Source organism: Martes martes, assembly GCF_963455335.1.
Source record: "Martes martes genome assembly, chromosome: 8".
NCBI classification, from domain to species: Eukaryota; Metazoa; Chordata; class Mammalia; order Carnivora; family Mustelidae; genus Martes; species Martes martes.
The window spans coordinates 9,009,009-9,025,332 of NC_137895.1; the positions used below are offsets into that span (position 1 = coordinate 9,009,009).

At 54.1% G+C, this 16,324-nt stretch overlaps 1 protein-coding gene across 1 annotated transcript in view; it reads right to left on the reverse strand.

Moving 5' to 3' along the window:
• Nucleotides 1-16,324, reverse strand: part of CACNA1I (calcium voltage-gated channel subunit alpha1 I) — a gene marked incomplete at both ends in the record, with an annotated part of 101,823 nt that overhangs the window by 45,064 nt on the left and 40,435 nt on the right. The window contains one exon of the mRNA XM_080811364.1: nt 5,551-5,710. Coding sequence (XP_080667490.1) covers nt 5,551-5,710 — 160 coding nt within the window. The remainder of the gene's footprint in view (nt 1-5,550; nt 5,711-16,324) is intronic.

Genomic DNA, 16,324 nt, shown 5'->3' on the forward strand with positions numbered 1-16,324 from the left:
CCAAGCTTAAGCTTGTTAAATAAACCCTCGTGTGATTGCATTGGCCTTGGCTCCTTGGTGGTCTCTTGGACGCGAAAACTCGGGCACAACAACACCCCCAAATGTAAAATTTCTATGAGACAAAGAGAGAGCATACTAAGTAAAAAGGAACAAACTGGGATAAAGCAGAGGTAGGCAAGCTTTTTGTGTAAAGGGCCAGATAGAGAATATTTTTTGCAGACCATATAGTCTCTGTGCCAATTACTCAACTGCACCGTTGTAATGAGAAACAGTCATAGGAAATAGGTAAACAAGTGGCATGACTGTGTTCGAATAAAACTTTATTTACAAAAACAAACCAGCGATTGCCATTCCCCTGGGATGAATCCTGGCAACATACAACACAAATAAAAGAGGGGCGCCTGGCTGGCTCAGTTGGAAGAGTAGGTGATTCTTGATTCCGGGAGTTTGAGTTCAAGCCCTACACTGGGTGTAGAAATTACTAAAAATAATAATAATAATAATAATAATAATAATAATAATAGGTAAATAAACTTAAAAAATAACTACAGCATATTAAAATCACCTATAACTCAGTAAGAAAAAGAAAAATAACCACTAGGGGAGGAAGGACATAAAAATGCAAAGAAAAAAATTCACAGAAGAGGGGCACTTGGGTGGCTCAGTGGGTTAGGCCTCTGCCTTCAGCTCAGGTCGTGATCCCAGGGTCCTGGGATCGAGACCCGCATCGGGTTCTCTGCTCAGCAGGGAGCCTGCTTCCCCCCCTCCTCTCTGCCTGCCTCTCTGCCTACTTGTGATCTCTCTCTCTGTGTCAAATAAATAAATAAAATCTTTAAAAAAAAATTCACAGAACGGGACGCCTGGGTGGCTCAGTTGGTTAAGCAGCTGCCTTCAGCTCAGGTCATGATCCCAGCGTCCTGGGATCGAGTCCCACATCGGGCTCCTTGCTCCGCAGGGAGCCTGCTTCTCCCTCTGCCACTCTGCCTGTGCTCTCTCTCTCTCTCTCTCTGACAATAAATAAATAAAATCTTTAAAAAAAAATTCACAGAAGAAATAAAAATGGCCAATGTACTTGAAAAAAAGAGGGGGGACCAATATATCAATATATAGGAAGAGATGCTCACTTGGCTAATAATAGGAAAATGCAAACAAAAATAACATCGAGATCACTTTATACCCATCCAAATGGAAATGTATCGGTGTTAACAGTACTAAGTTTGGAAAAGAGTGAGTACAAACAGACATGCGCACAGGCTGAGGGTGGGAGTGTGTGCTGATACAAACTTTTTAGAAGGCAAGTTGGCAACATCCAACAACAATTAACATGTACACACCCACCCCACATCAAATGGCCACCTGACAGTTCAGAGAGACAGCACTGCGACTCCGCAGAGCGGGGATGGACTTCTTAGTCAACGGTGCTGGGATGATCAAATGCCCTACAGAGCGGAAATCTTGACCCCAACCATACAGCTTATTGAAAATTATCTGAGATGGAATACAGACCTAAATGTGAAAGATAAAATGGGAAGCTTCTAAGAAAAGACATCGGAGAATATTTTCATCACCTTGGCTTAAGAAAAGATTAAACTGGACACGAAAGCAATACTTAAAAAATGATTGGGGGGCTCAGTGGGTTAAGCCTCTGCCTTCAGCTCAAGTCATGATCTCAGGGTCCTGGGATTGAGCCCCGCATCAAGCTGTCTGCTCAGCAGGGAGCCTGCTTCCCACCCCGCCCCTGCCTGCCTCTCTATCTACTTGTGATCTCTGTCTTTCAAATAAATAAATAAAATCTTTTTAAAAAATGTGGTAATCCAGATCATTACAACTAAGAGCTTCTTTTCAAATCAAATAACACCATTAAGAGAGTGAAAATGGGGGGGCCTGGGTGGCTCAGTGGGTTAAGCTTCTGCCTTCAGCTCAGGTTATGATCTCAGGGTCCTGGGATCGAGTCCCGCATCGGGCTCTCTGCTCAGCAGGGAGCCTGCTTCCCTCTCTCTCTCTCTCTGCCTGCCTCTCTGCCTACTTGTGATCTCTCTCTGTCAAATAAATAAATAAAATCTTTAAAAAAAAAAAAAAGAGAGAGTGAAAATGGAACAGGCTAGAATAAAATATGTGCAATATATATATATAAATACACATATTATATATACATATATAGATAGATATGTAACATATATATAGACACACACATATAAATACCAAATATATAATTTCTATATATATCATATATACACATAAATTATCTGCAATTATATGTATGATTGTATGCATAATATATACATATATATATCTGCCACCAAAGGAGACACAATCCTGCATACAAAGAACCGGCCGCTACAAATTTATAACAAAAGGACAACCCAATCTAAAAATAGCTAAAGACCATAACAGACACCGTGGAAGAAGACGCATGAATGGCCCATAAGTACATGAAAAGTGCTAATCACTAGACATATGGACCGTACAAATTAAAACCACAATAAGATACCACCGCCCTCTCACTGGAAAAGTCAAAATTAAAAGAAGGACAATACCAAACGTTGCCAAGGATGCCGGGCCCCTGGAACTCTCCGACTTTGCCAGCAGACATTTAATGCAATCAATCCAGAAACCCATGCAACAAAATCTACGCAAGCTGAACGCACGTGCGCCCTTCACGATTCCACTCTTGGGTATCTACCCCAAAGACAGGATGGCTCTATCCACCGAAGATATGTCCAAGAATATGCATGAGTCGTAAGAGCAAAAAAAAACCCCCAGAAACAGCCCAAATCAACAGCGGCATGAAAAAGATAAATACTTGTATATTTGCTCAATATCTACCCACAGCAACGAGAAACAAGAAAGCGACTGCCGCCCACAAGCACGTGGGTGAATCTCAAAGACACATTACGCCGAAGAGGCAGACACAAAAGGTGGCTTCCTGTATGATTCCACTGAGAGAAACCTCAAAAACAGGCAACACAAATCTATGGCGATAGAGGTCAGAATAGCGGCTACTTTGGGGTGACGGGGATAGGAACCGGCCAGGGGCAGGAGGGAGCCTCCTTACAGGGAAAACTTCATTAAGCTTTATATTGAGTCGTCGTGCCCACGACTGAATGCAATTTGTATCTTAACCAATAAAGTATAATAACAGACATACTTTGGGGCGCCTGGGTGGCTCAGTGGGTTAAAGCCTCTGCCTTTGGCTCAGGTCATGATCCCAGGGTCCTGGGATCGAGCCCTGCGTTGGGCTCTCTGCTTGGCGGGGAGCCTGCTTCCTCCTCTCTCTCTCTCTCTCTCTGCCTGCCTCTCTGCCTACTTGTGATCTCTGTCAAATAAACAAATAAATAAAATCTAAAAAACAGACATACGTTTTGTTCGTAATTATGAGCCTAGCCATCGATCACTGTGTGCATACGGATCACGCGTGTGCACGATGCACTTTTGTATGTAAGAGCAACACCTTGGAAACCATGCAAGGTCCATCCACAGGGACTGGCTGGATGAACCGTCATTTCTCCTCAGAGTAAGAAACACTGGTGTGAAAACACCCTCAAGCAACCCTGTCAGAGCGATCCACGTTTTGAAAACCTGCCTGGGACGGAAACGGGCGTGTGCGTGCACGCTAATGCTTAGACAGAATCTGGAAGAAGGGACCAGACGCTTTGCAGAGGACACCAGTCCTGGGCTCCACATTCTGGCCTCTGCCACTTCCTAGCTGGGCGATACTGTCTTGATTCTGTGCTCAAGAACCCACAGACCGACCATTTAGGGTCTCCGCAGGGGCTTCTGCGTGCTGGGAGCACGCTCACCGGGGGCAGTCACAGCGGGCTCTGCAGGTGGGGGGACCTGAGTTCGAATTCCAGCTCTGGCTTTGTCAGGCATGCCCTAGAGCTCAATACCATGCTCAGTCTCCACCGCCGGGCCTCCACATGGGGTCAAATTTCAGCGTCACCTCAGTCACACCTGTTACGCTGGGGCACTTCATCACCCTTAACCAAGTAAATAAACCAGTCTAGAGACACTCGATGACCAAATTAAATAAACTCACAAGTGTGACTTCACACAGAGATGGTGCCAAGAGGAAATCAAACCAGATAATGCAATAGGGTGTCTGGGAGTGGGGGACGGTGGGGGACGGTGAGGGAAAGCCTCCAGCAGGGTGTGACACTGGGGCTGCAGTGGGATAATGAGAATGGGGTGGCCGCAGAATGACCTAGGGGAAGATCCACGTGGGACAGAGGGGTCTGGACATGTCCTGAATGCCTAAAGCTGAGAGCTCATGCCTATACAGCTCCATCTTTGAAGCCCAGACCAGGAGAAGGAGGTGCCCCCCTCTCCTGCTGCCTCAGGGCCCACCTCTTCCGAGTGATTGACACAAGAGTAGACACCCCCACCCCTCCCACAGGGCCCTTCCCACAAGGGTGCCCCTTCTCTGGTCTACCAGGTGTCCCACTGGTCCCCCCAGCAATGGGCAGGTGAGCCAGGCCCTTCCCCAGTCCTCAGGCCGGCTCTCTGGTTTAACCTCATCTCCACGACTGACAGACTGCGAGGGAGAAAGCTCAGCCCACTCCAGGCAGTGTCCCCATGCCTCCTGCAGCGTCCTCGGTCCACAAGAGTCACTCAGTAGACACATCTGTGACCGGCTCCCCTAGGGCAGGAAGTCCATCTTCGGCTGGGTCCTCTGCACTAAGCACGGGCTTGGCAAGAGCAGCCACTTGAGTGCTTTTGTCGAGTGAGAGGCTGAATGAACACACTCCCCTATTTCTGTCTCCCCGGGGCCTGGCACCAGGCAGGAGCGCGCTAACACACAGTAAAGTGGTAGTAGGCTCCTGTCCAAACGCATCTGTGTAGGTACACACACTCCAAGACACGGCTCACCCCTCACCACGGGCATTCCATAGATATCAGATCTCTCGGACAACTCAACACAGCTTCTGGAAGAGCCGAAGCTCGACTTGTGTTTGGCTGGCTTTGACAATCGCCTCCCTGAGGGGTAGCCCGCCCACCTGCTCATCAGGGCATTGGCCGACTGAGAGATGACCTTTCCTTGATGACTCAGAGTCATGGAGAGGAATGTCTGTCATTGGGCCAAGTTCTGTGTCTGCTTTTGAGGTTTTCTGTCTCCCTTTTCCCTGTTGGCATCACGTCTGCTTGGGTCTTAATTGTCCATTCCCCTCTTATTCGACCTCCTGGTAGGCAGCTTTCACTCTGTCCATCCTTCCACTCGGCCCCATTCCCAGTTACCGAGTAAGTTCAAACTGTGTGTCAAGTAAGAGTCACTGGGAGCTGAATTAGCATCTAAGGACCTATTTTAGACCAGGACTTTGTGATGCCCATTTTGAGGCCTCACTCGCCTTTCGTGCCCCTTTTAGGGCCCAGCCATTCACAGGAGACCCACCACCAACTCACCTAAGCACATTTCTTGACTTCTCTGCCCCACTGGGAATAAGGATGGGGACCAGGGGCTCAGTGGGGAGACCAACCCCTCAAACATCAGCACCACGGCCGCCCCAGGCAAAGATGGCTGGCGGCCATCAGGGTGGTGGGGGCTAGACTCACATGGTGAAGTTCTCCTCCAGGAAGCAACGGTTACGCAGCAGGCCCGCCCAGAGCTGTACGCCGATGATGCCAAAGATGAAGAAGACAAAGAAGCAGAGCAGGAGGACATTTCCCAGCATGGGCAGCGTGTCCAGGAGCAGGTTCACCAGGATCCGCATACCTGTGAGTGGGGAAGCGGGGAGAGACCGTCAGACTTGGCAGCAGAGGGCCCCAGAGGAGAAAGGGAGAGCAGGCTCAGAGAAACAGTGAGAGGGGCCCAGGGAGGAGAGGTGGGGACACATGGGCAGGGGCTCCTAACTGCTCCCAGCCCGCTCAGTAGCCATTAAACAGACGTTCCCCTTGGTGTCTGCCCTTCCGCCCATAGGCCATGGAAATGGCTCTGGGCCCCTCCGCACTTCCACCAGATTCCGGACGAATAAGCAGCTATTTATTTATGGAGCACGATTTATGTGCCAAACTCTCTTCTGGGTAATGCACAAATATGATCTCCTTCAGCCTTCATGACAAATCTGTGAGGCTGGTGATATTATCCTTATTTTATAGAAGGGGCATCTAGAGGTCCATAAAACTAAAGCTACTTGCCTGAAGTCACACAGCTGGGAAGCAGCAGGGTCTGGATTTAAATCAGGGGTCCTGACACCAAGTCTGGCCTTCCCTCCACAACCCCCCATCACCTGGCAGCCCGAGACCGAGGCTGGCTCATCTCACTCTGCGCAGAACCCACCCAGATGAACACAGTAGGTGTCTAATGAATGTGTCCCAAATGTCCTTCATCACTGGGGCAGCCACTGGTTCCAGCCAGAACCACTCTGCTGACCCACCCCACCGCAGGGTAGAACCAGGCAGAGCTCTCAGATAACCTACAGGAGAGCCATACCAGCAGCAGCAGACTCAGATCTGGCCGGAGTGCAGAAGAGGACTTTCCTTCCCAAGGAATAGCTACAAAGAACTAGCCAACCCAGAGGAAAGAAGAGGAATGGAGACAGAAGCCCCTTTGTGTGAGTGCTGGAGGCAGGGTGGGAATCAGGGTGAACGAGGGGGGTTTCAGGCAAGTATGGGAAGGGGAGCAGAATGTGTTGGTTACATCCTGGAGGGGCCTGACATCCGGAAACCCGGCAGGTAGGAAAAGAAAGCCTGTGGAAAGCATGCAACCTCTGATTTAGAGAGATCCGGGTTCAAATGCTGCCCTACTTCCTATAGGAACTCAAGCCAGTCCCTTCCCCTCTTGGAAGATGAGGCCTTTCAGCAAAGGGGCCCAAGAAGACAGCAGCCTGCAAAAGTTCCCCAGCTCCAGGATCACATCCCTATCACAGCAAACCCTGGTGCTCCCACCCCACAGCTTGCAGCCCCACCCCCCACATACTTACCACCCTGCCCATCTATATCCCTATCCTTCCCTTCTGCCCCTCCTGCCCTGGGCTGATCCACACCACTGTCCACACCCTCCATGCCCTCTTCCTTTCCACAGGCTCCGTCCCACCCCCCAGTCCCCGCCTGTGAAACTGACCTGCTCTCCCAAGTCTGGGTGATGTCATCCATCATTACGACCTCATTACCCATCTGTATGCCACCCACTCCCCCTTGACTCTACGAAGGAAGATCCAGCCACCCCAGTAATTGGAGAATCCACAGGAGTACAAACCCCAGGCAGATGGGTCATCTCTGCCTTCGGTTTGACCCAGACTCCTTTCCCAGCCCTGTGAACCCAGCCCCATGGGGCACTGGGGTGGTTCAATCCATTAAGCACCTATCTTTGGCTCAGGTCATGATCTCCGGGTCCTGGGATCGAGTCCCACATCAGGCTCCCTGCTCAGCGGGCAGTCTGCTTCTCCCCCTCCCTCTTCTCCCCCCTGTTTGGTGCACACACACACTCTCTCTCTCTCTCAATATATCTTTATTTATGTATGAATACATAAATACATAAATACATAAATCTTAAAACAAACAAACAAACAAACAAAACAAAACAAAAACAAAACAAAACAAAAACAGCCCCATTCCCCCACTCCAGTCCCTGTGGTTTGGCTGGGCTGCCATGGAGATCACATGAGATCACATGACCTGGGCCTGACCAACCAGGGGCAGATTGGCACATTCTGTTCCCCTAGCCCCAGGGGTTGGTCCAGGATGGGCATGTGACCCCATCCAGGACCAATGAGTGCCAGCCCTGAGACTTGTGCTGGAACTACCCGGGGAGGGAAATGCTCGCTTTCTGCAGAGCTTGGAAGCTGGGAAGAGTTACACCTGGAACTACTGGGACTGCTGCTGGGACCCTCTTGCCTTAGCAGGGCAGCGCCTGCCTGTGACTGAAGCCAGCCGAGGGAAAACAGAGCCCAGGACAGAACAGGGGCAATTCCTGATAATAGCCTGGAAGGGCCATGGGAGGTCCATGAACCTTATGAAATTGCTACAAAATGTGCGAGTATGACAACATGAATTTTTCTTGGGGGAAGGTCCACACAAATGTCTGTGGCCCCAACATGGGTCAGGAGCTGGTAGATCATTCTTGAGTGCATACCTTCCAAGATCCTGTGAGGTCTGACTCTATGTACCTCTCTAGCTTTCTCTCTCTCTCTCTCTCTCCTTTACCTTTGCCTGTTTCTCTCTCAATACCAAGTTATTTGAAGTTTCCTAAATATACTATAAGATTTCACACCTCCGCGCTTTTACTCTTGCTATTCTTCCTGGAACAGCCTTCCATGTCTCTTATGCCTGGCAAATCCCTATTCAGCCACCACCGCCCAGTTGAAGCTCTACTTTCTGTCTGTAAAGCTTTCCCCTACTCTTTCTCACTCCTTCCCAGGTGGAGTTCATCCCTCTCTCTTCTGCTCTGAGCAATCTCAGCACCTCTGACCTGGCCTAAGCTGCCTTGGACAGTTGTATAGGTTGCATACTGCACAACCTTGGAGGCCCCATTCACTAGGCAATCTTCTAACCCTACTGTATAATTAGGTTTACCCTCCTGCCTCTTCCATTGGACTGTTAGCTCCTGGGAGCAAGGCCTGTGTCTGCGTCAGCATTCTCAGAACCCAGCGGGCCCTAGCCCAGAACAAAGATTTGGCCAACATTTGCTGAATGATGTGATAGGTCATGAGGAAAGAATGGAAGATTGGAGAGGGGAGGATGAAAAGCTGGAGACAAGGACAGCAGGGCCCTATCCGGATTTTTGCTTATTCCAGGGGTGATGGTAAGGTAGTTGTTAACAAGGGTAATTTGGGATTTGCATCATGAGCTCTATGTGGTGTGATTTCCAATCAATAATTAATGCCTACCCCACCCTCCCTCCCCACAAAACTAGGTCAGCCTCCTCCGGGGAAAGGCAGGGAGCTCCCTTGTAGGCTGCGGACCTCCAGCTAAGAGCAGGACAGGGCGAGTGAGGACTCAATACCCCACCCCACCCCCAACAGGGTAATCAAGGGTGTGCAGGGGAGGGAAGCAAGGAAACAGGTCAAGCACCCACGCCATCCATCCAAAACCACACAAATGTGACCTTAGCCAGTTGCAGGCCTTTCTGGGGCCCCATCATTCATTCGCCTATCAAACACTTCCAGATGCTCTTGTCTGCCCGGCACAGTGCTGGGCACGGAGGAAGCCAAACGCGAACATTCCACATCTCAGCCCTTCAGAGCTTGCCGTCTAGTGGGGGTTGGGGAGGACACAGTGTTGGGAAACACAACCAAGCCTAGAGAGTGGTGTCAGCTCTGGGAACCTTCCTGGAGGGACTGACTTGAGCCAGGCAAAGCCAAGGCAAAGGCACAAAGGTATGTGACCATTCAGAGAGGCCACGCTTGGGGAAGGCTGCAAAGCGGAGTCCAAGGAGCGTGGGGCTTTATGCTAGGTGACAGATCTGGGAGGCCCATGGGCAGATTCCAAGCAGGCTGAGCCCTTGGAGGGGGCAGGGACAGAGGCAGGAGGCAAGCGCTGGCGGCCAGCGGCCACGGGAGAAGAGGCTGGGTCAGAAAGAGGGCGAGGAGGCAGGTGGCTCTGCTCAATCCCAGCCTGGCTGCTCCCCGGGGCCCAGCCTTTGTTGCTCAATTAATTACATTTCCCTTGTTCTCCAGGATATTGAAATTCTGAAAGGCTCCTCAGAACCTGCTCGGCTGGCTTCCCTGAATGGCAGCCCAATCCCCCCTCCTCTCTTCCCTCTGCAAAGCCAGGCCCCAGCTCACTCCACTGCCCTCCCTTGGGCCCAGGGAGTCCCAGGGCCACTGAGCCAAGGCATAATTAGCTAATTAGGGACTCAGAACGAATCCATCGTTTCCGTGCCAGGGAAAAGGGGCCACAGGATTAGGGAGTCAGGGAGGACCCCGAGAGACCCCAGCTAATCCTCCTTTTATGCCCGCAGTCAAGTAATTAGCTAAGGCAAGTCAGCCGGGTCCTCTCTGCCCTCAGTTCCCCTGGCACTGGCCAAGGGAGGCGGAGGCAAGGAGGGGAGGGAGAACAAGAAATGGGGACAGAGGACAGAGATGGGGAGCAAGAGACATGGAGACAGAGACACCTGCCTCAGACCATCCTTCCTACTCCTGTTCCTCCACACCCATCCCCCACCCAGCCCTCCGCATCCAGGCAGTCTTCTCTGGTTTCCACCCCCAGTTAGTCATGAAGCATCCTGCCTCCACTTCCCGCAGGCTCTCACTCGCCATCTCTCTGGATGAGCTTATCTCATTCTGCCTTCTAGTGTGACTTCTCAGGCCTTCGGCCTGGGGTCGAGTCCAGAAATAGGCTCCCGGCAACCCATGAGTGTGGCTGAAGGCCCCGCTTCCCCAGCCAAGAAGGGAACGAGGATCCCAGAGTCCCCAGGACATCCAGTGCAGTCTCTCCTTTGCCTAGAGCGCCAACCCAGGACAGGATATGCGGGTGCCTGTTCTGGTCGGGCAGCCTTGACACAGAGCTTGCCCCCTTTGGGTCCCAGAGGCCTCGTCTACAGAAGACAGTCCAGCCAGCTGCTCAAGAAAAACACAGGGTCAGGATACCTCTGAGGCGGACAAAAGCAGAAGCTGCTAGCAGTGCCTCCATCCCCACAGGGAAAGTACCCGCCAGCTCCTACTCACGGCCCCCAGCCTTTTCCCCCAGCCACACCTCCCTGTGTCCCCCAGGCCACACCTATACACCTGCTGTTCCAGCCAGAATGGAGATGCCCGCCCCCCCAGCATCCCTACTCCTTACCTTTGCGCACACTCTGCCCCACCTCTGTGGCCCTCCTCCACCATTGGGCAGTCAGTCGTGCGGGGTCCCCTCCCCAGGGCCGCAGGGCTCCAGGCTGTTGTGACACAGCCAGGCCGATCCCCTGCCGGCTCCTGGAAAGCCCTCACGCACACTCACAAGGCCATCTCTCCTCCTTTCTTAGACCACAGCTGGGTGGGTGTCTCTTCTGGTCCCCAGGCCAGGCTGGTCCCCCTCATGTGAGCACCGCTGCCCCGCCCTCCCTCTGTCACAGCACTTTGCACACTCTTGGCCTTCATCAGCTCCTGGCTCCACCCATGCCCCCCAAAATGGACAGTGTCCTGAGCACGAGGACCCCAGTGGGTGTTCTGCATCCTCCAATCCAGCCCAGGGTCTGGCACAGAGCGGTCCCCCGAAGGATGGCCGGGAAGGAGTGATGAATGGGTGGATGGAGCCATTCAACAATATTTAGTGAGGACCTACTATGTGCCCGGCACCGTTCCAGGCTCTAGGGGGTGCATCAGTTAAAACAAACAAATGGATAAGCAGACCAAGTCCCCTGCCCTCCGGAGGTGGGACATTCTAGATGGGGGAAGGGGAAACAGAAAACCACAAACATAATAAATAATCCGTTTCCTTATTTATTGGGTGCAAGTGTTATGAAAGTGTTACGAAAACTTTCATAAGTTTTCATAAGGCGAAAGGGATGGGGAGCGCCAGGCTGGGCCAGGGACATGGTCGGTATGAAGGTATGAACGGGGGCCAGGAAAGGCCTCGCCGGCACGATGACGCAGGTCACAGGCTCACGGGAGCTGAGGGCGTCTGAGGCGCGCACACCTGGGGAAGATTTCCCCCCGCAGATGGAGCAGACAGAGCAGGACCCGGGGGGGGGGGGTGCGGGGGTGAGGCAGGCCCGCGCCGGGAACAGCCAGGAGGCCAGTGTGGCTGCAGGGAAGTGGGGGGGAGGAGGGGGTGTGGAGACCGGGCTGCCCCGCAGGGGCGAGGACTCTGGCCTCTGTTCCCCTGCGGGTCATGGGCAGAAGGGAGATGCGGTCCTACGATGGTTGGAAAGATCACGTCAGCTGTGGGGGCAGCATGCACTCTGGGGGGCCAAGGTAGAAGCGTTCAGCCTGCGGGACAGTGTACCATCGCCCGTGTGTCGCCCCCGGCACTCACACACATCTTGGGACAGGGGCCCTAGCCCGCAGGCTCCGAGGCCAGGGCCATGACAGTGGCCATGTGGTTGCTGCCTCCTGAGGCCAGCCCTGCCTTCCCCTGGGACAGAAACGGGGAGCGCTGAGGGGAGCCCACGAGAGATGCGGCCCTGCTCTCGCCCTCCCCATGTCCTCCCTGCCAGACGCCACGCTTCTGCGTGACTCTCAGGGGGACAGAGAGTCCCGTCCGTCTGTTCCTCCCCAGCCCGACCTACCCGGCCATCGCTCACCTGCCATGATGATAATCCACATCTGGCTGGGTCCAGATGACAGTGACAGCGGAGGCTGGGGACATGGCTAAATTCTGGAGCTTTCTGAAGGTCAAGTGATTGGTGGGAGGGAGGGGTGGGGGGTGGAGGAAGGAGGAGTCGATGTGAAGGCATTTCATAAGCTCATGGGGTCTGGAGTTAGGGGAGAGGAGTGTGGCCTAGAAGTGTCAGGTAGTACAGATAGTCTCTAGATGGCACTTAAACTCGGGTGCCGGCAGGAGACAGAGGGCAGAGGGGCAAACTGTCGGAGCTGTTCAACCCAATCACCCTCTTTCACCAGGGACCCCTCGACCAGCCCCCCTGCTCTAAGGAAGCTGGGCGGCAGTGGGACCGGAGGACCTTGGTGGCAGGGGGGGAGCTGGAGAGGGAGGGACAGGGCCACGCTTCCTGATGGGCATCTCCCCTGGAGGTCCGGGGAGCTGTCTGCAGACAGCAGCTGTCAGCCCCGATTAGGCAGCCACCCCGCCAGCCCAGCTCAAGCAGAAGGAGCCGGACCACCGCACAGCCCACAGCCGGGAGAAAGGGTGCGGGGCTGCGGACAGGAGGGGCCGAGGCTGTGGCCGACCCAGGGGCTCCCCTCCTCTCTGCGGTCTGGCTAGGTCAGCAGAGGGTGCTGAGCAAGCGGGAGAAGCCGTCTGCCATGCCTGCCGCTGCCAACGCCAGCTAATCAGGGGCACAGTGGGCGCCCGGGAGGCCGGGCCAGGCGGCATACGGCAGTGCTGCCGGGGACACAGCTGCTGGCCGCAGCCCAGCGGGGGAGGGGCCTGCGGGCTGATGAGGGGGCCTCCGGGAAACGAATGCCAGCCAACAAGTGTGCACCCCGATACCCTCCATCCCAGGAGAGTTCACGCACGAGAGGCCGGTCCTAGCTCCAGTCCCACAGAAGGTCCCTGAACCCACTAGGGCCCCAAGAACTCCCACTCATTCTTGGCACCCCTTCTTTGTAAAACCTCCTCAAAGGACATGTTAGTGTCCTTCCGCTCAGCCCCCCTGCTGCCTCCATTAGAGCACGGGTCCCGCCGGCCCACAGATCCTGGCTTGAGGATCTGCCTGAGAAGGGGCTGCGTCCAAATCTCCATGGCCCCTTAGTGGACGCGACTGCGGAAGAACGAATGAATGAATGAATGAATGAATACATAGTGCCCTCCCTTGACCTGGTATCCCCTCCAGGAATTGCTCCCTCCGGATCTGTAGAGGACATCCTGAGCTTGGTGGTGGGGGAGGGGAAGAACACCTTCACCCTGCCCCACCCCCAGGCATTTCTCCTTCCACACACTTGGCTTCTCCTCTTGTTCCCAAGTCAGGGTCTCACTAGATGTCTGGCCCAGATGTTTTCCCACCCACCACCATCTCTTCTGAGAAGGCAGCAGCCCCGGGGAAACTGAGCCCCTCCTCTCTCTCTGCCAGTCCTTTCTCTGGGAGGCCCTGTGGGCGCCGAAGACTGTCAGCCCCGAGGTCCAATTTATGGCCTGGGGTGGGACCCTCCTGCAGCGGCCCCCAAAGCCCAAGTAAACTTGCCTTCCTGTTTCAAGGTGAGTCTCCCAGCTTCCTGTCCGACAGATGCCTCGCAAGGCAGGATCCAAGAAGGAATCCTGGAGCCTTCTTCATCTATCCTCAGCATGGCTGGCCTAACCACGACCCAGATGGGCATGAACCTGGGCAGAAAGGGCCAGCGCAGGTCTGGGATAAGGGCCATGAGCCCAGAGCCCCTCGTCCTGATGGGCAATCGGAGACGTGCCTGCAAAACCGGGTCATTCGAAGACTTCTTCTTCTGAGACCAGAACCCCTCAGAACCCCTGAAACCAAAAGTCTGGGATTCTGAAGCTCGATGAGTCTAAGATTCTCCGTGACTTTCCCCAAGGCTCATTCCAAGATCCCAAGAGTATAAGCATCCCATGCAATCGACGTATGGTACCGGCACCTGTCAGGAGAGGATGCTGTGCGTACATCTGCGGCCTCATAGTCTAGCAAGGGAGGGCTGGAGCCCCATTTCAGGGATGGGGAAACTGAGGCCTGAGAGGTGGAGCCACTGGCCATGATCCCAGGTCCAAACCCCAGTCTCACTGCTCTGGACACCACCCTCTGAGGCCCCAACACCAGGGCCCTCCCTCCGTGAGAGAGACAGGGCAGGGGCTGGTCACTGGGCACCTGTTCTGTGCCTGGGGTGCAGACAAACCCACGGGAGATGCTACATGCCATCCTCACTGTGCAGGCAGGGGACCGAGCAAGAGAGGAACCTTTCCTGGGGTTGCAAAGCTAATCAACATAGGACCAAGCTTTGAATCCTGGCAACAATGCTCTGTGTGGAATGACTGTGCCTCCCTGCCTCCCGCCCTGACTTGTACCTGTCAGGTCACACAGCACCCGGTACCCCAGGAGCTCTGTGCTTTGCCAGTGAAAGGTGTTCAGGAAGGGTCCTGACAACATCACTTCTGCTTTGACCCTGGATGTGGGCAGGGGCTTTCCTGATGCCCTGCAGATGGGGTGGCCGGCTGGGGCACCTATAAGTTCCGGGGAGAAGAAGAGGTGGTAGAAAGGAGCCCAAAGCCCTGGGGTCTTGGGAGGGCAGGTTCAAATCCTGCCTCTGCCCCTAGCCAGCAGGGCAGCCTGGGGCAGTTTATTCAACCACTCTGTGCCTCAGTTTCCCCATCTGTAAAGTGGACATCATAGCAGCTCCACCATCCTGCGGCTGTTAGGAAACCAAAGAAAGCAGCCACGTAAAGCCCTTGATGGATTTTGGCTATTTATCACTCTGGGTCAGTCCACAGAGCATAAGCGGAGTTCAGCTCCCGCCCTGCTCTGCCGCGCAGCCCCCCTGCCCAGTCCCCAGCTTGGGGACTGTCTCCCCACCTCAGCCTCTGCCAGGATGCCCCGAGGCCCCTGCCCTCTGTCCTCAATATTCCAGCACCTTCCTCACAACAGTAACACCTACCGACCATCTACAGCACATCGACCTCGGTGCTAAGCCCTTTATGCACGTTATAGCATTTAGTTCTTACAAAACCGTAGAGAAACTGGTCTTATCAGCCCCATCTTATTGTTGGGGAAATGGGGGCCGGGAGGAGAGCATGGAGGCCCAAGATCCCACAGCAGGCAAGTAGAGCCCTGGGACTCGAACCTGGGCCTGTCTGTGTAGAGCGAAGTCTCAGTTCCGGGTCCCACAGCTGGGACCTGACAGTGGCTTCCTCCACAGTTCTGTCGGCTTTGCCTCCCTGCCCTGGGAGCATGGCCTCCACCTCTCTGCCTCGCCCCCACCCCAGGCCCAGCCCAAACGCCCCTGCACAGCAGCGGGTGATCGCTGCACAGGGGACCGTGAGCTGGACAGGACTCTGCGGGCGGGCAGTGACCCAGGCCAGGCCCAGCATCCCCAGCAGCTGCCCCTGAGCTCCCCAGACCTCCCTCCCTCCCCCCTCCACAGCCTGGGCTGAGGGGCGTCATGGTCAGTGAGCTAGAGATGTGGGCCCGCAGGTCAGACTCAGCTGGCTCAGAGCCTAGCGGTGACTTCCCTAGTTTCTTACTGGAGAAACAAAGGGCACTTTCCACATTTAAATGACGGGGCCAGTGGGCTTTGGAAGGCACTGCCACGGGCTTACTGGGGGTGCAGGCCTATAGTTGCCCGGTGCCAGGATGGGGCACTTTTAGAGGTAATCGGCCTCATCTTAACAAGGCCCAGAAACGGACAGTGACTTATGAAAGCCACAGCAAGGAGCCAGAACCCCGCCTCCTGACTCACAATCTGGTGCCTTCCTCTCTCCCTCCCCAACCTCCTCCTCCATGCTGTGCTACCTTTATCCATCAAAGGCTGAATGGCCAGGATAGAGCCCGGCGTGGTAGCGTGGAGGGACATATTTTATAAGGTTTGTAAACAACACTGTGACTCCCAGGTGCCCCATCCATCATGCACAAAGTTGAGAACTACACATCGAATCCAGTCCTCCTCTTGATTTGTGCAAGTAGAGAAAGTGAGGTCCAGTGACACCAAGGGACTTCCCGGATCACAGATCGGGGTCCTGGCAGAGCCAACAACCAGACCTTGCGTCCCCTGCCAACCCAACTAAGTCTTCCGGACTGATCGTGCTAAGGCTTTGCAGCCATCGCTATATTTTTCCAGTGCAAGAACTGCCCACT